Source organism: Rosa rugosa, chromosome 5 (genome assembly GCF_958449725.1).
Source record: "Rosa rugosa chromosome 5, drRosRugo1.1, whole genome shotgun sequence".
NCBI classification, from domain to species: Eukaryota; Viridiplantae; Streptophyta; class Magnoliopsida; order Rosales; family Rosaceae; genus Rosa; species Rosa rugosa.
Genome location: NC_084824.1, coordinates 23,941,401 through 23,967,829, shown reverse-complemented (window position 1 = coordinate 23,967,829; position 26,429 = coordinate 23,941,401). Strand labels below are relative to the sequence as shown.

The 26,429-nt window shown below is 39.3% G+C and overlaps 1 protein-coding gene, 2 long non-coding RNA genes and 1 pseudogene across 3 annotated transcripts; 3 read left to right on the top strand and 1 right to left on the bottom strand.

Moving 5' to 3' along the window:
* Nucleotides 1-8,796: 8,796 nt before the first annotated feature.
* Nucleotides 8,797-10,865, top strand: LOC133712305 (uncharacterized). The gene is made up of 2 exons (XR_009847286.1): nucleotides 8,797-9,179; nucleotides 10,577-10,865. It is a non-coding gene; the product is annotated as an uncharacterized LOC133712305 (long non-coding RNA).
* A 531-nt stretch (nucleotides 10,866-11,396) lies between these two features.
* LOC133712328 (PLASMODESMATA CALLOSE-BINDING PROTEIN 3) lies at nucleotides 11,397-13,957 on the bottom strand. The gene is made up of 3 exons (XM_062138432.1): nucleotides 13,515-13,957; nucleotides 13,348-13,381; nucleotides 11,397-11,842 (listed from the first exon to the last, which is right to left on the bottom strand). The coding sequence occupies exons 1-3, from the start codon at nucleotides 13,843-13,845 to the stop codon at nucleotides 11,620-11,622; spliced, it is 588 nt and encodes a 195-aa protein (XP_061994416.1). The 5' UTR covers nucleotides 13,846-13,957; the 3' UTR covers nucleotides 11,397-11,619.
* Nucleotides 13,958-19,841: 5,884 nt separating this feature from the next.
* Nucleotides 19,842-23,012, top strand: LOC133711396 (probable pterin-4-alpha-carbinolamine dehydratase, chloroplastic; annotated as a pseudogene).
* Nucleotides 23,013-23,574: 562 nt separating this feature from the next.
* LOC133712803 (uncharacterized) lies at nucleotides 23,575-25,058 on the top strand. The gene is made up of 3 exons (XR_009847613.1): nucleotides 23,575-23,748; nucleotides 24,390-24,421; nucleotides 24,742-25,058. It is a non-coding gene; the product is annotated as an uncharacterized LOC133712803 (long non-coding RNA).
* Nucleotides 25,059-26,429: the final 1,371 nt, after the last annotated feature.

The window sequence follows — 26,429 nt, the reverse complement described above, 5'->3', positions numbered from 1 at the left end:
CCCTCAAAATTCTTTGGAGGATTTAGGAGCAAATACACCGTCGATATGCATTTGTTTATAAAAGCAACCTCGTTGTAAGAGAGAAGAGAGGTACTTGGCCTTGGCATTGAGAACGAGCGCCTGGATTGACACAAGAACTTGGAGAATCGTCGACTGAGATGGAACCCACCGCTCCTTCCCCCAACCAATCCAGGTGTTGAGAAGGCTCAAGCAGATATGTCCGGACACCCCTAGGTGCTGGTTCGTACTTAACCCGTGCGACCGGTAATGGACTTGGGGCGGGCGGTTCGGATAGTTAGTCGATTGGAAACTTAATGTCAAAGAAATAGAGGCCATCGTGGTAAGGTGTGCCGGCTGCTCCGACAATCACCGCCCTCATCAGGTCGACGCGCTTCTCGTACACGCGCACATAGATGGTGTCCGGGAGACTATTATCCAAACTTTTCCACTCACGCATGATCTTCTTGTATACAGTACTGCCACTGTTGGTGAAACAATCTCCATCTCCGCTTTTGTTGTTCTTCTTGCCCTGCCCTTGCTTTTCCTCCTTACTGTAGTTGTGGTCTGAGATCGGAAACGATGTCGAATTGCTTGAAGGTTGGTTCGGTCATTGCAGGGACAATCTTTTCTTCTTCTTCTTCTTCTTCTTTTTTTTTTTCGTAAGATTTTGGTGATTGGAATGTGCTCTTATTTATTACCAGGAGTCTCAATTCTCAACAAAGAATCATGAGCCCATGCACAATCCTAGTGCCTATAGGTTTTGGGCATATTAGGCCTTCCCCAACCCATGGAGGAAAGGGCTAATGGCAAAAAAAATAACCCAAATGGTGTCCAACCCATGAGGGGGAGGGCTAACGGTTGATTTCATATCGATGAATATTAAAAAATTTAGGGCTAAAATTTAGCCTCAGGGCTATTTTTAGCCCTTTCGGTTACATGTCTGATTACGGGCGCTGCAGGTCTGTTTTGGACTAGACTTCCACTTTGGGATTGAATTTGTTTCCCACCTAAACTCTAGTCGCGATATCACCTTTACTTTAGGATTCTGGTGGCCCATGACCAAAGTGCGGCAAGATCTCCAATAACTTTTTAATTATTAGGAGGTCAAACTTGTATTTTTATCTTTAAATTAGGTAAATGAATACACAAATTTTTTAGTAGAGTAAGTGGACATTTGTTAGGCCAAATTTAGATATTTGGTGTAGAAAAGTTCTTTAAAGATTTGACAATCAAATAAAGAAAGTGTAATGAAAATCGGATTAGTAAACTGACAAAGAAATCTTTAACGCAATAATAATACAATTGAACTATTGAATAGATTTTGTGAGACCTACAAAGTTCAGATCGTAACTGAGAGGCTTAGCTTAATGAGCTAGTTGTACAAAGAAGATTCTGTTTAAGTAAAATAGATTCGAGAGAGAATTGATGAGAAAATTGTATCTTATTATTGAGAATAGGAGCCCTATATATAGGGATTACAAAGTACATATTCTAATGTTACAAGGAATACTAATCCGACTAGGATTAGGAAATCTAGAACCTTCTCTCCTATTACTACTCCTAGTTTGATAAGGCACACTAAGTTGATTTTCTTTCAACACTCCCCCTTGTGCAGCTCAAACTTGGTGGTGACGCTTCATCCGTTGCCTCGTTAAAAACTTTGCCAGGTAACAAAAACCCTGTGGGACAAAAATAATCCTGGTCGAAGGACAAAAAGAGCACAACACGTCTTTCACTCTTTGAGATTGAACATGTAGACATCATAACTCCCCCTGATGTCGATATCTCCCCCTGATTGCTACAATCATGGGAGTTCGGATAACTTTTTCAATCCGCTGCTCGTCACATGTTTCTCGAAGGTGGATTTAGGTAACGACTTAGTGAATAAGTCCGCTACATATCCCTTTCCAATCAAGTAGTCACTTTAGTGAGTGTTTCAACCTCGTTGCAAACGTGCTCCGTGGTCTAGAGCCACTTGACTTGGGAAAATGAAGTTCACAAGAACCTTCATTATATTCCGTATCCAGATCCCCATAGAGATACGTAGTGACCACATTCGTAAGCTGCATGTTCAGTTATTCAGAAACTACCAAACTGACAAGGTAGTGGAGTGCAATGACATCCATTACGAGAGAATATGTCTTCTTGTAGTCGATTCCAGGGCGTTTTGTGAGAAACCTTGCGCCATAAGGTGAGATTATCATCTCTTTTTCTCATCACGCTATCTAACGAAGACCTATTAATGTCAACAGGTTTTATGTTAGGAGGTGTTGGCATCTCAAGCCCAAAAACCTTCCTCTTCGTTAGTGAATCAAATTCAACCTGGATCGCATCTTTCCATTTAGGCCAATCTGCTCTACGTTGGCATTCCTTTCAACGGAGTAAGGTTCGATGTCATTGGTCTCAATAATTCCACGTTCTCATGTACACTAGTGTAGTTTGTAGAGATCTCTATATTCTCAGGAGTTGGTTCTAACATTGAGGCGTCCCCCAACAATGTCTCTTGGACATAACCACAATCCAGAATATTCTCATGAGAAGGATTTTGAGTATCAATGATCAATGGATCAAGTTGTGCCAAACTCACTCTCTTCCTAGGGCGAGAATCCATCGAACCTATGGGTCTCCTACGCTCTTTAGCGGAACCCATGGCCTATGACGCCACTATGCCACATTGTGGCGTCACTATACCACCATCCATGGTGGTGGTGCCGTGCCCATCTCTTCTGGGTGGCGCCATGTCCTCTTGAGTGGACATCTATCCTTGCAGGCATGTTTGCAGCAGGTATATGTGATCTCGTCACTTTTTAGGGGATCAAGATGAGACATAGTGGGGACAGACCACGACAATTTCTGTCGTTCCTGTTGAACATAGACGTTCTAATCTCCCCCTAACGACGGGAAGACTGTCTCATCAAAGTGACAATTCGCAATTTTAGCGAAAAAGAGATCGTCTGTCAAGAGTTTTACATGGCGGACTTTATGGTTGGAGACTTATGTCCAACACAAATATATATGCATTCGTTGCAATGACTCATGTTGATGCGCTATGGCGGCGCAATTGGCACATAAACCGCACACTCAAATATGCATAAGTACGAGATATTAGACTCGAACCCAGTCACTAGCTGTAACGCAAATAAACGTTGAGTGGCTGTTATGAGTCGTAGACAAATGAGCATAGCTACATGCAATATTGCATAACCCAAGAGGAAATATTGGTGTGCATTACCAAAGTCTGGGCTACCATCGTAGTCTTTTAATGGTGGTTTTTTCCGCGAGACCAATTGGGTGTGTACATGGGAATATGATACTTGATACCAATACCCAATGATATGCAATAGTCATCGAAAATTTTCGATGTAAACGCTCCAGCATTACGAGTAGACAATGGCACAACACGTGACCAGCGTGTTTGCATATCAACCAACACCATAACATGTCTATACGGTCCGCAAGTTGGTTGAATAGGTCCACAAATATCACCTTGGATTCTTTGTAAGAATGGTATATTTTCTTGGTGTCCTTTGCATAGGATGGTCTCGATCCTAATTTGGCTAAAGAGCAGGCTTTGTAGAACGAATAATGGGCTTTAGAAACAACCAATGAGGATTTTGGTTGAGCCACGAAGTCAAAAGTGACTTTAGAAGTAAATTTTGGATTGGAAAGAGCAGTGGTGGCGTCAATGCCACCCTGAGGCCGCAGGGGGGGACGGCGGCGCTGGCCAAGGATGGCCGGTTTTGGGGGTGAACGGCGCCGTGAGGCGCAGGTGCTCTTTCGGTGTCCAAAATCCGATTTTTACTTCTTTTCGTTCTGAAAAATGGATGTCCGTGTGAAGTCTTTACTATACGGATCATCATATCACGACCTGGGTGTTCCAAACGGTCATGTCAAAGCCTATATGTGTCAGAATCCCATAAATCATCTCTCATGACATGGTTGGATTCAATGACTCGAATAGTGGTTGCATACAACCCACTAGAGCGACACATAAGTTTCTCTAATACTCGTTCATGTCCGTAGTCATTAGAGGTGATGCAAAGGAACTCTTGTCCATTCTCATAATGTGTTTCCACATAAAAACCATTGGCTCTTATATCTTTGAAGAAATAAAGTCGAAAAATATGTCCAAGACATGAGATAAAATAAATCGACACTTTACTAATAATAGCCAATGATTACATCAAAGTTTCGTGACCATAATCTAATCCAAAGTAAAATCAAACATTAGACAAATTGTAGTCACTCAATTCGTTCGGTAATTCCAATTAAATATGACCAGGGAAGTAGAAAGAGATGTCGGTGGAGCAAAGCTCTCTTAAGTACCACTAATCTCAATTACTTTCCTAGACATCATACTTAATTGAGTACGCCTAGAGGAAAAGAGATAATCCAATAAGTCATTTTATTGATTAAGGCATAATTGCCATTACATAATTCTTGGAAATTAAAAGACTATTCTAAATAAAAATCTGCGGCATTCTATCTTCATCGCCAGATTTAAAGTCTTTTATAGCTCGATATCTTGATTACCATTGATCAGGTACTCCATAAAATACCATGAAGAGGATGCTCTCTTGATTGAGATATATTGACATAATAGATATGGTCCCTAGGACCAATGGCGTTGGAAATAGTGCTACCATGGCCAAAAGTGGTGCCATGGTGTCCAACCTTATACCCTCAACGTCATCACTCCTATGGTCATGTTAGGGTTTTCTCAATCAATTTGTTCTTTTGTGTTTTTCACAATCATGCATCAATAATATGATGCAGAGAGCCTCCGAACAATATTTCATAACTCTTTCAAAGTTTAGAGAAGCGGATATTATTCCATCATGCTTCTAAGTTCGGAAAATTGTGAATGTTACTAAAACGTTCACGAGGCGCAACCCAAAGGTTGTTAGTGTTATCCTTATTCATGTACTCAAACTGGAGGGCTATCTTCATGTGGCGCTTCATCAGGGTAAATGCCCTGGAATTATCTATCTCAGTTTGAGGGTCTTGAGTGGTTCTTTTAGAACAAGACTCCTGGATTGTAGGCAATAAATCAAGGGCAATTAGGTGGAGCTCAACATTATGAGCCCACATGAAAATTTCTTGCCCGTAGAATCCAATGGAGTAAAATCGAGCTCGTTCAAGTCTTACATCCTGAAAAGGAAAGCAAGAACGTATTAGTTTCGGAGTCAATGCTTCCACGAAAACTAATATAAGATTTCTGAGCCTTAATGCTACCAAGAAATCGATTTCCAAGAATATTTGGATTAGACAGAAACAATGATATTTATAAGGTCATCAATCGATGCTTGCGGACGCTCTTAGTCCGAAGTCTTACGAACGCTCTTAGTTCGTTAATTGTGTGAATCCCCACGATTTCGCTTTCTCAATAATAGAACCCACGTTATAAGAAAGGTGGGATGTAGAAGAAGGGAGGTTTTCAAGTCCCCGAAGAAAAGAAGGAGGAACTAAATTCGGAAAACGGGAACTTTAATTATAAATACTTACTTGTTTGTTTGGAGCTTGAACACTTGATTCTTGAATTTTTGAACTTTCGGAAGCTTGATAGTTGATACTAAGTTGGGATTGCAGATGCTTCTTCAATCCTAATCTAGGATTGCAGTGGCTGTTCAATCCTAATCTGGGATTGCAAGTTATTTACAATCCTGGTCGTGGCTTAATTGTTCGGTGGTGATGGCGGTAGTAGGTTTGAGTTACTACCGAAGGTTGCAGGGATGCATGCCGAAAACTGCTGCTGCTGGTCCGATTTGGTGATTGTTTGGCTGACAAGACGAGCTGCAGGGGTAGCTGGGATGCTTGACCGAGAGGTGCAGTAAAGCTGCAGGAGTAGCAGCAGCTTGACTCAAAGCTGCAGGCGTAAGGGCGCGCAGGAGGCAGTAGCAGGCGTGGCAGGTGCTGCAGGAAGCAGCAGATGTGCAGCAGGGCTGCAGGGGGCAGCAAGCAGTAGGGCTAGCGCGGGCTAGGTGTAGCAATAGTGAAGCTGACGGTGAAGGGGATTTCGGGTTTTTGGTTTTTAGCTTTTTGCGGTTAGGCTCGTGCTGATAACGTGTTTAAGTAAAATAGATTCGAGAGAGAATTGATGAGAGAATTGTATCTTATTATTGAGAATAGGAGCCCTATATATAGGGATTACATACAAGGAATACTAATCCGACTAGGATTAGGAAATCTAGAACCTTCTCTCCTATTACTACTCCTAGTTTGATAAGGCACACTAAGTTGATTTTCCTTCAACAGATTCCAACTTCTAACAAAAATGTATAACCTCTTTTTCTAGAATGGCCCCAAATCCCCAATGCTGTTCCCCCTCTGATTAGTAAAAAATAACCAGTCCTACATGGGTTTTAATTAAGGTAGCTAGATGAACAAGTAAAAAAATAAAGGAGACAGGAATCAAGATTGTTGGGAGCATGAACTGAAGGTATGCTGCTTTTGAATCGTCGGGGACAGCTGGAATAACTGGAGTGAATCCACCCACAACGCCATTGCCGAAGGTGGGATTGGTCGTTGTCGTCGTTGGTGGACTTGGAATGGTTGTAGTTGTGGTCGATCGGAGTTGTGGTTGGTGTAGTACTTGTCCCTCCAGCCGTGCTGCGAATTTGGACAAATGGTTATTAATCAGTCTTAAATTCCGACATATAGACCTCATTTACAATTTTACACGGTAATGAACACACTAAATAAAATGAACATAGAGGCCTCTAGAGATAATGGTATATGCAGCCTCTAAAGGTAACGGTGAGATGATCGAAATTGCACATGCGGATGAACCTGGAAACTGCCCGCAACCATCTACGATGCCTGGTCATAATATGGGGGGTTTCTGAGCACTTAATTTCACTTCAGGCCGAGCAGCAGGAAAGTTCTGTTGGGATGAGCAACCCGACTATAGTGCATATAGAGAAAGTAGCTTTGGGCATGGGCTTGTAGAGGTAATTCCTTTTCTCTTTGCTATATAAACTCACTTTGAGAGTGCAGATCAAAGGAAAATTGATATAATGATCTGCAAAAGTCTTCTTTCTACTTCTGCATTTGGGATGGTAAGAAACACTAGGGGCACGTTTACTTACTTGGAATGGAATGGAATGTAATGGAATGATTACGGAGTAAAAATACCCCTGTGTTTACTAACACATAAAGGAATCGGAATGATTCCAGGTAAAAGAATTCATGTGTTTACTAACACATGAAGGAATGAGAATTGGTGTAGGTCCCACCTATTTATCAGGAATCGATTCTTGAATACTCAGGAATTCGATTACGAAGGGGGGAGATGAGTTTAGGAATCATTCCTCCGGAATCAATACCGATTCCTTTCTTCTCTCATTCCACTTGTCTCCGATTCATGATTATTTTCCATTCCAAGTAAGTAAACGTGCCATAGTATCATTCAAGTCGTTAATAATACTTATGTCATCACAGACTGCTAAGGTCGTTATTGATGCTGCTTTGAGTGAAAAAGTACATGGAAGCCTACTGAAAGTAGTTCTGTGTTTGTGTATACATAAAAGCCATGCAACATGTTTCATAAAATCACAAAAGATTATAAGCTAAGCAGTAATTCTATGCGGCTTTCAGGTGAGACTCATACTTTAAGGACATGGCATCGAAATCAGGACTTGTACAATCATGCTGGAGATCAAATATACAGTCAGGCAGCCTGATATTTGTCCCGTTAGGCCAATGGTACATAAACAATGAAGTGCAAGAAAATGAAGAACATTGTTCCATGAATAGTACCGACCACAGATTCACTAATCTAGTATCTGTACATTGTTTCATTTCACATCTCTAGATCTGAGCTGTATAGTCTTGAACTTTTGATATCCAGGGTAAATTATCTTCAACTATTGCCGACCATAACTGTGAATCGCCGAGTTTTAATTTGATGTTCATTTGTCTTCAACTATTAAACACGTGGTTTACCTTAGGTGTGAGGGATTCCACTGTTTTCATTCTCATTCAAGGTTAGTTGAGAACTGAAACACCTTAGATGTTTGTATACTTGACCAGTTGACCTTAGAGATATTTAGCTAAAGCTCACAATCTAGTAGTGAGTAGTGGTGATTCACAAATTTAGCATTCCAAAAATAATTTGTTATGCCTGACAAACGATGCTACTAATATGAATGACATTTGACGCTTTAATACAACCATAATCGCATTATGAAGCTTGAGGACTCAAGTTTCTTCTTATATTTGTTCCAAAAAAAAAAAAGTTTCTTCTTATATAAGAAGTTCTCTATCTTCATCACAGATGAAATAAGCATCATATATAGGGAGAGCACTAATTTAAATTTATGTGCTCTAGAATCCACAGGAATGTTTTAGAAGTTTTGTTGATATCTATAAGTTTAGCACATGTAATTTGAAATATTTGAGGAAGTTAAAAGGTAATATTTCATTCAATAAACATTGATGCTATTGTGAGAGAAGCTTGTTAATCATCTCTAATTTTAACACATGAAATATGAAATATTGGACGAAATTAAAGGGTAATATTTAATTCAATAAGCATTGATGTTATTGCAAGAATCTTTATAGTTTCATTTGTCAGGGATACTGGCATAGGCATCATGTTACCATCTCATGTCTTTGGTTTATGTGGTGCTCTACCGGTTTATATGATGTTGTACTAGGTACTCTGGTAGAGCGGTAGTTAAAGCTTGAAAGTGTCAAAATAAAGTGAATCAAACTTTGATTTGTTTTATCAATTTTCTCTTGATTTGTTTCATTATTGCTAATGTATTTATTAATAACTTTTTTTGAGAACTTAGGGCGCGTTTGGGGGGGCTTTTTTGCTCCCCTGCTTATAAGCACCTGACCTGTGTGCGTTTGGTAAACCTGCTTTTGCCCAGCTTTTGGCAGAAGCCACTGCTTCTTTTGGTCGAAAAGCCGAAGCCAGCAACCCCATGCTTTTAGAAGCAAGCACTGGCTTTTCCACTGTAGCGGGAGTTACTGTAGTTTAATGAACATTTCGAAATACCGGGTTGTGTCCTCTCTTCCTTTCAGCAATTACACCACACTGCCATCAAACCCTTGTCTTCCATGTTGAAAAGTGAAGCCTCCAGCGCCGCGCAGTGAACACTGCTCTTGCATCTCGCTGACTGCCTCCTCTCATTTGTGTTCGTACCAGGCTCTGAAAATCGAAAGCTCTGCAGGTATTAATAACTCCTCCCTTTTCCATTTCAGTTCCTATTTCATCTTTCATTTCTCAATCTATGATTCCCTATCTGGGTTCTTCTTTGATTCGCTTAATGCTCATCTGGGTCATACTTCTATATTCAAATCCTTGTTTGCAATTGTTATTGAGTAAGCTTGATGGTTTATAAGTTCACAGTTTCAACCAAGAAGCTGATTACTAGAATCTTGTTTGTCAAGAGGTGCTTGCCTCTCTTGTGTGTGTATTTGTTTGTATAGTTGCAATATTGACGATATGCGTATCTCATTAAGAATTCAAAATTCTGGATTTATCTTTCAGACCTCAATCACAGAATTGATTTATTTTGGTTAAGCAGTTAAAGAAATTGTTATACTTGAGTTATCCTTTTTGAAGAATTTCTCAAAACGTTGGATGTCTTGAGATGTGTTTACTCACTGCAAGTTCCATTGCACATATATATATGTTCTGGGTTTTAGGGATATGAGTGGTAGAGATGTTCATTTGGGTTCAATTTTGTTCTGGATAAAAATACTTAATCATTTGTCTTAAATTCATATACCTTCCCCGTCTCACTGAGATGTTACTTGTCCTTGATATTTATCTTGAATTCAAATAAGCTTCGGGTCATTTCTGTTTGAGTGTGAATTTGTGAAGAAAGATCTTACTGTGTATTTCATGCATGAATATGAACATTGTGATTTACCAATGTAGTTGCAGGATTTCTTGTATTATGTGTATGTTCATTTTGTTGGATATACATGTCATCTGCATTTCTATGTTGGGCTCATAGGAGGCAATAAGGAATAGTTCCCCTCCCTTGTAACATTTACAATTATTCTTTTGGTGAATGTTTTAATTGTACTTAGGGAGATGTAGGTTCTGCAATTGTTTTTGAGTTTGTGTTTGTCTTTTTTCCTGCAATCTTGAATATATGACCTTGTGTTTGAGGTGTTATTTTGCAGCATGAAATTTGTGCTTTTGTTCACCATCTAGTGTCAATTCATAGTTTATGCTACAATATATTGCTCTGAGAAATATGTGTATATTCTCCTAGTTGATTGCTAGGATCATTACATATATACTTAGCATGTTAACAGTTTTTTTTCACCTTCTGCCTAGTTGTTAGTTAAACTACAGTTTCCATCTTGATCATTCATCTCCCATATGTGGTACTCATGACAATACACATTGTGGTTCAATTATTTTAGTTTGTGCCGTTTTTGAACTTATGCTTTTGTTGAATGTCAAATTTGTCTTGTTTGCCATTTTTTTTAGACAAATTTCTTCGCAAAGCTATTCGGTAGAGGTGAATTGGATCGTAGAGTTATGGAGAAAGCTGGTATTCATTATTTACTGCACATTTGATGATTCTTGTGATTGTTGAATTTGTTGCAGATCATTAATAGTTGGAGATAGAGTTGGGGAACCCTTGAAGGTATAACTGTAAAAGGGGTGGTATGTTTAGGTGTTGGGTTTGCAAGGAAGATGCTACAAGTTGTGACCACAACTGCCACTGCTGGTGCCCTTTGAGTTTCAAAATTAGTGGATAGTTATAGTAGCAGTAGCAAGGCTAGTCTGTGACTCGATTATAAAACTGAATGTCTGAGAGAATTTGAATGATGTAATGATTGAACGGAAATGATCCATGATCAATTGTAATACAAAATGGAGTTTATAGATCCAAGTTTATCCCGCAACTACATTGAGAAATTACTATACCAAGTTTTATTGCAGTGTTCCTCGTTAATGTTTCTCAATAGTAGAGGATTGAAAAACATAATACACTTGGGTACATTGTATACACTTGACAACATTATATTACCAAACAATTAAAGCAAAATAATCTTTCATGTCTAAATTGGTCATTCTACAAATATAAGCATAAGCCAGCTTTGAGTTTACCAAACACTTTGCCACTGCTTTTGTCACTGACAGCACTTATAAAAAGCCAGTTTACCAAACACTCAGTTACTTTGCTTTTCAGCTACTTATTCTAAAAAATAAGCAGAAGCCAGCTTTTCTTAAAAGCACAGCCATACCAAACACACCCTTATTTTTCAGAATATCTCACAGTTCAGTTCCAAATTATCCATTTGTAGATATATGACTTCCAACTCCTAATTTAATTTTTAATTTTTTTTTTCAAAATTTCAACAAAATAAAATAAGAGTGCAATGAAAAATCGCATAAGTAAACTAACAAAGATATCTTTAATGCAATATTAATACAATTGAACTATTGAATCGATTTTGTGAGACCTACAAAGTTCATAACTGAGAGGCTTAGCTTAATAAGCTAGAATGCTAGATGGAGTTGTACAAAGAAGATTCCAACTTCTAACAAAAATGTATGACCTCTTTTTCTAGAATGGCCCCAATGCTGTTCTTCCTCTGATTAGTAAAAAATAACCAGTCCTACATGGGTTTTAATTAAGGTAACTAGAAGAATAAGTAAAAAATAAAGGAGACAGGAATCAAGATTGTTGGGAGCATGAACTGAAAGGATTCTGCTTTTGAATCGTCGGGGACAGCTGGAGTAACTGGAGTGAATCCACCCACAACGCCATTGCCGAAGGTCGGATTCGTCGTTGTTGGTGGACTTGGAATGGTTGTAGTTGTGGTCGGAGTTGTTGTTGGTGTAGTACTTGTCCCTCCAGCCGAGCTGCAAATTTGGACAAATGGTTACTAATCAGTTTTAAATTCCAACATATAGACCTCATTTACAATTTTACACGACAATTAACACACTAAATAACATGAACATAGAGGTAAAAATCATAAAGGTAAAAGTGCTCAAAGTGGTGCATTATAGGACCATTGCTTTAGTGACCAGCCAGACCATGCTTGTAAAGGCACAAACTAATTACACCCTTGACAGGGCTCTTTAGGAATCAAAATGACCCAAAAGTTAAGGCTAACTATACAATTTTCAAATGAGAACCAGAACAACCCCAAAATCCGGAATAACCCCAAAATCAAAAATCAGAAATCAAATAAATGATATTGAATTTTGAGGGTTCTGAATTCTGATGATCTGCTTCAGACCTGTACATGAAGAAGACTTGAAGCTGAAGCATTAATATCAGATGTCCACCTCACTCAGATTGAGACCAGACCAGTCAAAATTTACTACTACCTTAGAAGGGCCCTACTTAAACATGTGGAATTAGTCCTTTTCTGTAATATTTTTTAATAATGGTAGTCCTTTTGCATAATGTTTTGACAGACCCTATTGGACTGGCAAACCCAGAAATTATACACCAGATAACGGCTAGCTAGCTGCTGCCCCCCATAAAAAGGTGACTATAAGTACCATCACATTGTTTACTAAAAAAGTCTAGTGTGATACAGAACAAAGCCAACTAGTACATACTCATTGCCCATAACCAAAAATTATTACTATTGTTATTATTATTATTATTATTTTTGAAATTTACAAATCTGAACTATGAAAATTGAAAATCAGCGAGCAACCCAAGACTTGGAAGGGAGGGGCTGTCATCTGACAGATAGAAACCAGATTTTCAGGCTTTCCTTGGAAATGAACGGTTGGATTCTCAACAAAAAACCCATGCACAGACACGTGGCAAACATCCAAAAGAAACTTCACCCAAGAAGAAGCCCTTTAACCAATGTGGCAAATGTTATGTGCTTGTGTTTTTATTTTCTTCACCAAACCAAGAGATGAATTTTAATGCTTTTAATTCTTTTTATTTACATATTTTTCTCTTTTGGGAGGGGATGGAAATCTGGGATTCCTCCACAGATGGTAGCTAAGGCAAAGAGAATGGTTCTTGGTGCAAAAAAGTGCATCTCTTTCTATTAACTATGATTCATCCCCTTCATCCAAATCTTTTTTTTTCCTGCTCAGAAATGCTAAAGAAGCAAAAAGAGAACGGCCAATTTTGCGTGTAGATGAAGAAACTTCCACATCAACAAATCTAAGAGAATATCTCCCAACAAAAATTACAAAGAGCAATCTACTTGTACCCTAAATTAGTGTATAGAACACATATATATATCCTGGCAAAAATACACATAAGCAAATATACCTCTCTTTTTTTTCAAAAGGAATAATACCGACCAGAAGAACCAGTCAAAAAAGAAGACATTACGAACATTCCCATAGCTAAAGCCAATAAGATTGTTGAAAGACTGTAACCATACCTTACAGAAGATGGGTATACACAAGATCCATAACCTACATATTCACCAAAATTAAAGGTAAAAATAAAAATAAAAAATTAACACCAAAAAAATAAAAAATATTAATGTACTGGGTTTTGTTTCTCAGAAAAATGAAGAAGAGAGGAGCTAAATCGAGTAGTACATACTGGGATCGGTCTGGGCAACGGTGGCGGTGCCGGAGAAGTCACAGGAGCCAGGAGCCATAGCCCTGCGCTGGTAGTAACTGTTGAAAGCGTACGACGCGTGAGCTTGGATAGTGTTGGGGAGGTAACAGAGCCCATTGGACTGGATTGAAACACAGTCGGCGCCGGAGGCACATGCATAGTCCAAGGCCGTCTGGAGAGCCTGGCTGCTGGCATCGCTCCTCGCCACGCACCAAGTTGTTGTGGCTCCTTCGGCTCCAATAGTGTTGATACCCACGAGGGTTGTTAGGAGGAGGAGGAGGAAGAAGAACAGAGGTGGTGGTGTTGCTGCCATGGAGAAGAGGTGGAGGGTTATAGGGTGGTGAGAGATATAGGCAGCCGCTGAACTAGCTACAAGGAAGAGAGAGTGAGTGAGAGGGAGTTCTTTTTTGTTCTTTTGGTTTTGTTTTGCTTTTTGCGCTGTTTGCTTTTCTTTTTATATTTTGCTCTTATATTTATAGTGAGAATGTGAGATCGATCGAGGAATTGAATCCGGTTTGAACAATTTTGTTACCTTGTTCGATTGTCATAAGGAAGTTTAACCCTTTCTTATCCTTTGTGGCTGGCTTGTTAAACTTACCGAAGTATCCTTTGTGGCTGGATTATTAAATTTTTTGTAAACGTAACCGGTTCACGTCGACAAGAAATAGTTATAGGTCTATTGAGGATTAACTTTTTATAAACTTTCTATTTCTTATTCCTTGTATTTAGGGTCTAAGAACTATGGCAAATTTGTTTCTAATATTATTAGCTTAAATGAATTAACTGTTCTCGTTTCTTCTTTAAAATATATATATATATATGTATATATAGTGCATGTAAACAAAGATGTAGTTTCAAAATCGCAATTGCCCGTAAAATATGTGTTCATTGACACAATGGACGCTTTTCGATATTTTGAGTTTGCTCAAGTAAAAATAGATTACCGACGTAATATGAGTATGCAATTATTTTCTCAGTTATCATAATATTGAAATAAACTGAAAGAAGAGACCTAAATTATTAGATAAGAAGGACTGACAAGAGGTCATAATCTATGATCTTCGATTCGTAACAAATAATAATGTTAGAACTGATATGAGCGAAATTTTTTGTCATTTTAAGTTTTGCGTTCTTGGTTTAATTTTCATTCTAGTTGCGAATAAGAATTCTTTATCTTAGGCCCTAGCATATAAGGACAAAAATATCTAACCTGTCTAATTATAAATTTGTCCCTATTTCAGAATGAAAATTATGTTATTCAACAATTCAAAATAGGTTACAAGGTCTTTTACCTACGTAAGTCATACAAGAAATTAAAGTTTATCTTATTCCTTTCTATCAGTCTGATAACCAATTTCTTTGGTGTCCATCCACTAATGGTGTTTTCTCAATTAAATCTGCATGTGCTTTACTGAGCAATAAACTTTGAAAACATTCAAGATCAAAGCTTCTTAATAAAATGTGGAGGCTTAACATCCCTACTATGAGGCTGGAAATGTCGCAGTGCAAGATCGGAAGAAGAGGATTCACGATCTTGCATGGCATCTGATTTTCTGATTGAGACCATTTGATTACCCATGCAATTAATCCATTGAACCCAAGTTTGGGCCAAGGCTGGGGAGTAGGATCATTTGATATAACATTTGCTCTCTTTTTGACTTGCTGCTACTTCAACATGAAATTAGCAGAAGAAGAATTGATGATACATGCATATCCTTCTCCTTCTCAAAAGGCTTTCGAGGTGTCACACCCCAATTTTCAAGCATAATAATAAACAATTAACAAACACAAAATACACTCGGCGGCGTGATAGTTTAGACATCAACACTGAATACTTGTGAAATTTTTTCTTTTTGAAACAAGTACGCAAGATGCCATGAATCCCAAATGTCAATATGACTCATTCTTTAGAGTCAGACATTATATTACAAAAAGTTTACAAATTAAACTGAAATAACAATTCAATAAGTAAACACTTCACCACACTCACTACTGAAGATTAACAAGTGCGTGCAAGAAATAAATTCCAAAACTCACGACTGTAACGGCAAGGGATCACAGCTCCACCAAGTTCACCCTAACCTACAGGATAGACCCCCTACAGCATTGAATAGTGCACTGGGTTGAAACAACAAACCCGATATGCTTTTGAAAACTCATATAAGTAAATTCAAACAAACAAAGCATAAACACATGCTTTAATCGTCACAACCTAACAAAATCGATATGTCATTATCATGACAAAACATCAAGTTCATATCCTATAATATCATGCTCACATAAGTTAACTCAAAACTAAAACCCACTTGCTCTGACTCTCAACCTAGCATTCAATTTCACAAAACTTCAACTAAACGAATCAAACTCACGTAATGTTTCAAAACATTTTAAAACACAACACTCTACAAAAACGTCATTCATTTGTCTTAATAAAAGTAGTTGTCACCTCAGTGACCTTTCAAAATATTTTTAGTATCAACAACAATTCCACAAAATCACACTAATTTCCTCTCGACAGGAAGCATTTGTCATCACTGTGACACTATAAATCATTTCACGACTCATTACAAATCTCAAACCACAACTGCACTTAGAATTTGAAGTAAAACCAGTAATCCCTACCTGGTAAGGGCAGGTTCAAGGGAGCTTGGTCGCGATATATGCCCTACCTGGGATCAGCTCTTCATGGGGAAGCTGAAGCATGCAGAGCAGGACTTCTGCTTACTGTTCGCCTGGGGTGGAAAGAGGTTGAAGTGGAAAGTGATTGTGCTATCTTAGTGGCCGCTCTAAATCATAATGTGGAGGACAACTCTTAGGTGAGTCGAATTCTCGATGATTGTATAGATTACTTGCAATGTTTTGATTATTTCAGAATTCATCACATTTATCGTGAAGCAAATAGTGTTGCTCATAGGTTAGCTCACTTTGCTAGTTTAGATCGTGTTGTGGATCTTTCTTTAGTCGAGGCTCCTGACTTCTTACAGGATGTCCTCTATGAGGATTTATGTAACGCAACTATGCACGCTCGGGGTACAGGTATTACGTCCCCGCCGATGCGGCAAAATTTTATGAATAATAATATAGGCGTGGGGATGAGCCTCCCAGCTTGACTGGGTTCCAAACCCCATTTATCAAAAAAAAAAAAAAAAAACCAGTAATCCCTGTATAGAAACTTAGTTCAGGAGATCACCCAAAATCACACAATCTAAAATCATAGTAATCCCTTCATAAGTTTAGTTCAGAATACATTAAAAACAATCAATAAAAATCATAGTAATCCCTGCATAAAGTTTAGTTCAGGAAATTACATAAAAAGAAATCAATTCAGAAAATTGTAATCCCTGTGTATAATTTAGTTCAGAAGATTACGACAAAATCAAGCAATTCAGTACTAAAAATAAATACTCATTCATCCACTGATAACACAAATCACCATAACATCAATCTCACATCAATAACTCAACAACAACCTACATCATCACACATATCACCACATAGGTCAAACCAACAATTATGGAGGTATTACCTCAGCACGAAATCTCAAATCTCAATAACACAATATAACTGATCGCCTCAAAATATTGTTTCCTCAACTCCAACGAATAAAAACAAATATTTATTTTGGTAAATACAATTTTACATGCTAACAATTAAATCTACTAAATTAAAACATAATTAATTTAAGGATTAAATTTTGTTTAGTCCCTGTACTCCGACTTTTTTTTCGTTTCAGTCCCTGATATTCTCATTTAATCTAAAAAGTTCCTAACGTCACAATTTTTGTCTAATCGGTCCTCACCGTTAACATTTCATGAAATCGGGCCGTTAAGTTGCGGATGTGGCACTCAAAGGCACACAAGCTCAGCAGTTTGCATTCCATATAACATGCAAATTGTCCAATATACCCCCTTGCCTTTTCCCCCATTCTTGACCAAAAAATAACACCAAAGTGCTTGAATTTGTCACTCCAAACCCCACACCTGCAACAGCAACAACAAAAACAAAAAGTAAAGGAATACATAGACATTTAGATGCTACAACAGTTCGTCAACAACCAATTTAAATGTGTTAGAGCAACCACTTACCCAGGAAAAATTGTTGCCAGGCAAGGCAAAAACAATGTTGATGGGCTCCGAGACAAGGAACTGAGAAAGCTTAGTGAATTTCAGGCTAGACCTCGACATGTACACCAAAATAGAATGCAAAATCCGAGCAGCCCAGTCGTCGTCCTCGTTAGTTCTCTCCAACTTGACCACAGAGGATTCTGGCTAGAGGCGGAGGCCCGAACGCAAGACTCGAGAGCCGTCTACCCCCTTCCCCATCTCGAAAACCCTCTTGGTCCTCCTCATCTCCACCGATGACATTTCCTTCCTCAAATTTTGAAGCAGTACCACTCTCGGCCTCTCACTCTTCCTCGTCCTCGACTCATTCATCGCTCGCCTCCGAGTCGACTCAGTCCCAAACTGGGACTCGAAACTCTCAATTGTAGAAAACTGCGGCGCCAACCTCATATTCACATGGACCAAGAAGGCGCCATACCTCAGCACTTGGAAGAAAAAAAAATTGTCGATTTCTATGGACTCCTCGGGACTCGGGCACCCGACTCGGGACACAGAGCGACTTCGACTCCATTAAAATCAACTTGAGGTCATTTTATTCAAAACCTTGGCCATCGTCGCCGCTCGTTCGGAGCACAGAAGATCGGGCTTCGGTTCGCGCCACTAAGAAGAATCGAACGACACCGTTCCGACGTCGAGAGGTAGCCAGAAAGTGGAGAGAAGGCTGGGTCACCGTCGCTGCAACTCGGGTCGGTGCTTCTCAAGAAATGGACGGAGGAGGGTTCGATCTGATGCTTATCAGATTTAATAAAAGAAGGAGAAAGTGGTCACGATCCGTGTTGCAGCATGCTTCTCGATCTGGGTCACCGTCGCTGCAACGGAGCAATTGGACGGAGTATGTTTCAGCTGTATCGCAAGGTGTTCAATCCAGCCAAATTACGGGATGTCTCGACCTGCCACTATCGTTATCGGTCTCGCTTATTTGTAAAACAAATAAAGGTCAGAGGGAAAACCGGGTGTACCGGCCTTCGACGCTTCGATGCCTAAGTCAGTATCGTTTATAAGATAATGATAATAGAAAGCGATAGTAAACAATTACCTCTTTTCGGTCGTTGGGGATGGCCTTCATGTAATGGGTTTGTAGGAGCTTGGTTTCATTTCATTCGGTGTGGGACGTTTGGGCTCCCGATACGGCCCCAAGGTGTATCAGGACCCCTGGCTGGGAGCTCTTGCGTTACCTTGTGATGGTTGGATGAGCCTTGTGCTTCCCATACTTGTGCCTGGGAGGTATATGTAAACCAACAAGTCCCCCAAGTCCCCGGTCAAGAGTTCTCTTGGGTGGGGAGTTTATCCTTGGTAGAAGTATCGAAAGTGCAATGCGAGTTACTAGCCACGTGGCTTCCGTATGACCATTACCTTTAGTCCCCCAAGTGCCCACCTAAGAGGAGTATTGGCTGGGGTGGAAGGACCATTTTCTGCCTTTGTCATTGTATCGCTATCGTGTACCCGTGGTAAGGTTTCATGCGACCTTTAGCGTGTTTACTATGCGCTGACGACATGTGTGTTGTTGCCATTCGCGTTTCGTGTGCGAGAAGTCCGGTGTACTGAATTCCGTAACAGGTAATAATGGCGTAGTGGTAAGGAGTTAAGGTGATGGCGCATGACTTCCGTGACGCTCAGACATGTCGAGCACGTGGCAAGATCTGGTGTTGTTGTCCTTGCACGTCCAACAGTCCCTGTACTCTCGTGGACCCTATATATAGACGGAGGAGGGAGATGGGAGCGGTTACTGTTCCCCGTGCTCGGACGAAGTTTTGAAGAAGAAAAGTGGGTAAAGTTGGAGCCTTTAGTACCCAGAAAGTTTCAATCTTTCGTCTGTTATTTTGAATTTCAGTTTCGGAGATGGCTTTGGTGTTTTCCTTTGTGGTTTTCATCCGAAGGAGTGAATAGGTACATTGGCTTATTCCTTTTCTGGGTTTCGTTCTGGTAATTTTTTGTTGATGGAATCTGGGTTTGCTTAGGGTTCACTGTTTAGAGTTAAGAGTGGTCGAGAAATCTTGGGTCCTTGTGTTTCTGGGTTAGGTTTAGGGGTGTGAATTTTGGGTTTGGTCGGTGCCTGTGTTGTGGCTCCTAACTAGTGCCGGTTGGATTTTAAAATTTTATCGTGGGGTGGGTTGGTGAAGGCGATAGGGAGGAGTCGATTGACTTACTTTGGGTGTCGTTCATAGCATGGCAAGTGAGCATCGCGGCCATGGCAGGTGAGAGGGCTCTGCTTGCAGTGGTGGCGGTGAGAGTTCTTCTCGCGGCGGCCCGAGTGGTGTTGAACCTCCCGCGAAAGTTGTGGGTTTCGAGGTTCCAGGGGAGGAGTTTGAGCTGTTGGAGATTCCCCAAGCGCAGGGCGGTCAATTGCGCGTTGCTCCTGATATGTCTATTGATCAGCCAGGGCCGAGCATGATGGAGGAGTAGATTACTGATATGAGGGTGGCTTGGGGCATCCCGGATAATGTGTTATTGCTTCCCTTGAGGGGTAACGAATTGTTCAGCCATCCCGAGATGGGTTGGGCGTGCTTCTAGGAGTACCAGCTGAAGTGCGGGCTATCGTTTCCGATATCGGAGGAAATGCAATATCTGCTGTCTTGCCTTAATATTTTCATGGGGCAGCTATCGCCCAACGCGCTAAGGCAGATGATGGGGTTCTTAGTGCTGTGGAAGCTTAGTAGGCAGCAGTGCCCGAGTATCAATGAGTTTAGCTCTTTGTTCAAAATATTGTATTCCACGAAGACCAGCGATAGCGAGTGCGTGAACTTCAGGTCACGTGGGGGCCAAATCATTGAAGATTTGTCGTCCAACATTTACACAAATGGAGGGGGAGACCTTGTCTCGTTGGTGATCTTTGGCAGAACTCCGATATGGTGCATCGGGCTCCTACTCGGTTTCAGCTCATTTGTGAGTATTGTGATCGCGTTTTTAGTGTACTTGTTTTAGTAGTGCTAACAACTTTGCTAATGGCGGTTCTTTGTATCGTAGTGAGGCAAGATACCAGTCTGACCCCACTAGAGCGAAAGCATATTATGAGGGTTCTAGGCAAGTTCCCGAAGGGGAAGAGGGGGTTTTATCGCTTGTGTAGACTAGCAATATATGAGAGATTTGAGTTGGGGAGGCTCCCTGGTGAGGGGTTGCTTTCATTTTTTTGTTGTATCGTTTTCATTTGCCCTGGTGTGGCTCAACATGCCTAGCGAGTCTGCCACCAAGAGTGATGCCCCTTATGTTGAAGTAAATACTGATGCCATCATCGAAGAGTTGCTGCAAGACTCGGAGGTGGTGAGGTGTTGCAATGTGGAGACAAAGTACTGGGCTTCCAGAACACAGAGCACAAGATCCTCATCCCAACTGTGTTTGCTTCCTCTCTTGCCCAGCAAGAGTGCACCCCTATCTCTCCTCTACAGCAAGAGTGCTTGAAGAGAATGCTCAACAGCTCCTCAGGAAGGTCAGGTTCTTCACTTATGAACATTTGCAAAATGCCCATATGGTGTTCAATGAAATGCATGACTCAAGTTTCGTTCTTTTACTCTTTATAATGAGTAGTTTTGAGGACCCTTTTTGTTTTGCTTCAAGAATTTTGGGTTGTTTCAAATTGTGCTTCTTTTTTGTGTGTAGGTTGTTGGGTGGAGATTGATAGTTGGAGAAGATGGGCTCAAACTAGGAGTAGGCTGGAATGAACCAAAAGTTTTGTAGACCAAAGAGGCCCCACTGACGTGGCTAGTTCACAGCCTCAGAATTTGGATACTTTTTGTTGACCGTTATTGAGACGTGAAGTGTAATTTCTGTACCGTGATGTAAAACGAGGAGGGGTTTCTGGTATTTATCTTCGAACCCAGCTTCCTATAGAAGTAAGTTGCATCTACAGAAAACCATGTAGAAGGATCCAATTCAAATAGAATTGATGCTTGGTTTCGAAGAAGATGACATTGACATGCATCCACAAATGGCAGCAAAGCAAACTTGGACTGTGAATAACCTCAAAACTTTCTCAGTGTCTGGGTCATTCTTCTTCTACTTCAGAGTAAGATCAAGGACCCAAAATCGATCAAACCGGCGAGACGATTGGGTTCCATCGAATGGTTCTGCGCTCACTTCGAAGCGATGAGATAGCCAGCAACACAAGTTATTAGCTGTAAAAAAAGACCAGAGAGAAGGAGCCCAGACCAGATATTTTTCATGGTTTTGATGCCAGGAAATTCTGATGTTTCGTAGAGAGGAAGATTGACAGAGACTACTATTTTTAGTCTTGCAAACTTCTCTCCTCCTCAATGCAGACGCCTATGTCGTTCTCCCCTAAAAGCCCCTATGTAACTTCATACTTTACAGTTTCATCTAACTTGTCCTATGTGAGTTGACCTGGTCAGTCTAACAGAAAAATAGTCGGCATCTATTGGTCTACAAATCTTTTGGTTCGTTCCAGACTTCTCCCTCAAACTATAGTGCTTGTGAAAATTGAGAGATTACCAATGTGGGGTTGAACTCATCAATAGGGTTTATAAGGTTGTGGAAGCTGTAGGGCATTTCCCAAATCTTCACTTGGAGTAACCCAATCAAGTTAGAGCAGAGCTATGGACATCTTCCGTTGGTAAACTTCTTGCAATCTTTTACGACTTTTTATTGAGGCACTTGCAAAACCATTTGTCAATGACAATACCAACTTCCATTGTTGTAGGAGGATTGACTATGAATGATTTCATTGTAGCTGCTAAAATAGATGAGATCAAAACATCGGATCTTGTGCCCATGAGAATAGCTTGGGCTTAGTTGAAGCATCGTGGAATTGTGTATTATGGATTTTGTCATTAACACAGAGGTCACAAAGACTAAAAGTTTTTATAGAAGTTTTTGTCAGTGCAGATCTAGCCTCAAATCGATGCCCTGACACCACTCTCAGTATCTCATTATCCCTCTATCTCTCCTGAGTTTAATTTAATAGTTTTTAATTAATGGTTTAGCTTTGACTTTAATGGATTCTGGGTATCATTATTTGGTTTAATATTGTTTTGGTGTAAATGCAATTTGTTTAAGGTTTGTCAGTTTGCATTTGAATTTCAAGATTTTGATTTTTCTTTAATGCAGTATCATGCTACACATACTGTCTTTCTCAGCCCTCAAGCTTCTTTATAAAAGCTTTAATCTTTTGCACCATAAGCTGTCTAGTGGGTCTCCAAGCCTCTAGCAACTTTATGTGGGTAAGTTTTCTGCAGATTATTTCATTGTCTGAGTAATGTTGAGATGATATGATATAGTCCTTGCTAGATTTTGGTGTTGCGTATGAATTTTACAGTCATGTTGGGAGTATGTGAAAAAGTTCAATGCTTTGTTAGTTTGTTAGTGTTAGATAGAGTCATGGAATCAAGGTGGACATAAGTTGATTTGTCTTCTACAGTAAGAGTAAGTTCACCCGTTGGGTCACCGGATCACCTACTATTCACTGCTTTTTAGTATATATTTTCATTCTCTGGGTCACGAAATACACTGTGCCCGTGACTCATGGCACGAAATACACTGTGCAGGTCACCATGGTGACCCAGAACACTGTACAAGATGACCCAGGGCACGAAATACACTGTGCTCGTGACCTAGAGGGTGAAATTAACACTAAAAAGCAGTGAATAGTGGATGACCTGGTGACCCAACAGGTGAATTTGCTCTAATAGTTTACTATTGAAAAATTGAGTTGCCTTCTAATGGGAACAAAAGGATGAAAATTATCTTCGTAACACAAGGCTTCTTGAATGGTAATGGATGCTCTTACCCATTTTGCATCCTTTATCTTTAATAGTTCAATGCAGGGGAAGAACATACCATAGAGCTGTCCTCTAGAAATCTTATAACCAGCTCCAAGGCAAGTTATTAAATAAATATGCTTGACTAATTGTTCTTTGTTTTCTTCTATAGTTTGCTGCCAAAACAGGGGTTTAAAAGCTATGAACATATTCTCTAGGCAAGTTATGAAGCTTTATACACCTAATCTCTGTGATATATGAATCTGATATTTTTAAATTTTATGATTACTTTGTTCTTCTTTCTAATAACAGTGTTCTACAACTACTCGTCTACTCTGCTGCTCTGTGCCTCTTCTGCTGTCTCTGCCTCAAACTTTGTATAGGACTGTAAGTTCACTAAGTTGTAAAGCTTATTATTTTCAATTGTGCATCTTTCTTACTTTATAAATTTTATGAATGATGATGAATGAATCTATTAGCTATGCATCGACTAACATCTATCTACGAATCTATAATATGCTATTTTGTATAACAAATTGTGTGATTTGACTCATCATGCTTATGAACATAAATGTTTTTGCTGAACAAATAATTTGGAGACCCCAAACTAATTTAAATGGTGTTTCATTTAGCTTACCCACTCAGGAAATCCTTATAAGTACATTATGTATTAATTTGTTCTATATATGATTGCTTGCAAGAACATGCAGGTCTATTGCCTCTTCTAGAAATGAGTTAAGTTGGGTGTTATCATACTTTGCAAAAGATGAAGTAATGTGCAATTTCTTTGTTATAGTGTTTAGGTCTAGTGTTAGTGTCATTGGAATTTATAAAGCGTTACTTGATGTGTTGGATTAACCAACTCATGAGAACTAGAGGACTGACAATAAAATGGAAGTGTTTGGAATGAATTCAGCACACTTTTAGCAAAATCTCTTTCAATTATCTTGCTAGATGTTCCTTTTATGTTTATCTTGACTACTTAGAAAACTGAAACTTCTTCTTTCATCTTGTATATCTCTATGCAGTATTTGATGCCAAGATCACCTCATGCAGTTAGGTGAGCAATCAAAGCTTAATTCGTATATGTATACATGAGGCTTGATTGAAATTTAGGAAACTGATAAATATATTACTGGTACATTTGAGCATAGGTTTTTCTTTCTCAACTTAGATTTCAGGATTGAGTTTTACTATAAGTTGAAGATAAGGATCAATGGTTATGAAAAATAACAGAATTTTAGATATACAAGTACAAAAGCTCTTTCAAAACTGTAAAATATATAATTCATCATTCTTTTAGTGATTGCAGTTGACAATAAATTTTCCATGATCCAGTAGTTTATTCTAGCCAAGTGATCAAAGTTCTCATCTTTACAGGTGCTCAATAAGAATGAGGCCGCCCCAGCTAGAAGTGTTATGTGGTTCTGAAGGAAAAGCTTTGTGATTATCTCAAAAGTCATTGACATAGAAAAGATGTCTTCAGCTAGAAATGTTTTGGGAAATGCTTTGTGATTATCTCTTTGACATATATAGATAAGATGTAGACAAATTATCTCAAGTTTCTGTTTCAAAAGCATGTAAGCGTCATTTCTTTAATTAGATATGGAACTAGAAGTGTTTTGTCACTTTGTGGTTAAGTGAAATACTGCTAAATTGCAATTTTTTATGTACAAACGAACTAATCGTTTTCAATTCAAGGAATAAAAAAAAATCTGGAATAACAATTGGGGTGTTTTGCTTTTATTCATTTTTTTTAATATTTTTAAAACTAAATTCAAGGAATGATATGCAAGGAATTCTTCTTGTATATCAGTTAATCATAGTTAACCTCTCAGGTGTTCAATTCCTTGCATTTGAGATGAACAATTCCTTGCATTTTTGAAATCAAATGCAAGGAATTTTTAGGTCGTTGTATTTATCCTTTTGCAAGGGCCTCTTTGCAAGGACTCAAATGCAAGGAATATTCCATGCATTTGGGTTAATGCAAGGAATTTCCAGTTTTTTACAAGGAAAAAATTCCTTGCAAAAGGTCATTTTTCTTGTAGTGTAGGTCTCACCGCCATTCACAATGGTCGGCGGCGGCGCTGCTGCCGTCTGTGGCGATGGTTTCCGACCACTTCCGGTCACCCCAGGAACAGTTTCTGTTCCTCTTGTTAATCTACACATATGATATATCGATGTACAATACATAATTTTTGGAGATAGTATGAATTTGTTAGGAATTTTATGGTTTCGATCGTTTCGGTTTCCAACCCATGAGGATCTGGCCGTCCGATCGACTTGTAATTTTGTAATATTGATCGTATAAGTATCCCGGAGACCTCGGGTGGTCTCGGATGAAGTTTCGCCTCGATTGGCATTACTTTAGGGATTTTAGTGCAAACGGGGGTTCAAAACTTAATCGTTTTCGATTCGTGTACTAAGTTGTGACATACATTCCTTAGGTGATTGACTGAGAGTAGTCGATACCATATCTCTGCTGTAAGAGAAGACGCAACGGGATTTTGAGGTGAGTAAATCTCACGTGGTTCATTTACGAACCGAGTTATTTAATAGTCAAAATTGATTGATAATTGTAAATCATTTTCAAAAATAAAGATTTGTTTGAAATAATATGAACCCGATCGACTACGGTTCATAGGGCTACGGCTCACAGGTAAAAAACATGAATTTAAGTATAAAATGAATTTCTTGGTTTTAATACGTATGAACTATAGTTGGTATTAGTGGTCATTCCTGCGTGAATGACTACATATATATATATATATATATACAGATTCTATCCAGAGCGGAGCTCCGCTTTGAAAATTTACGTGTGAAGTTCGAGTTTTGGGTCACTTTTCGATCGCATATCCACATCTCGACCGTTCAGTTTTTAGGTACTAGTGTATAGATCGTCTCTGCAAATTTTCAGCCAAAATGATGATCGTTAAGGCATTGATAATTGCCTTAAAGCTAGTACGGTTCAGGTTGACAGATTCAGTCCGTCCATTGGTTTAAGCGAGTTAGATACCTTAACGATCATCAATTTGGCTGAAAATTTGCAGAGAGAATCTATACACTAG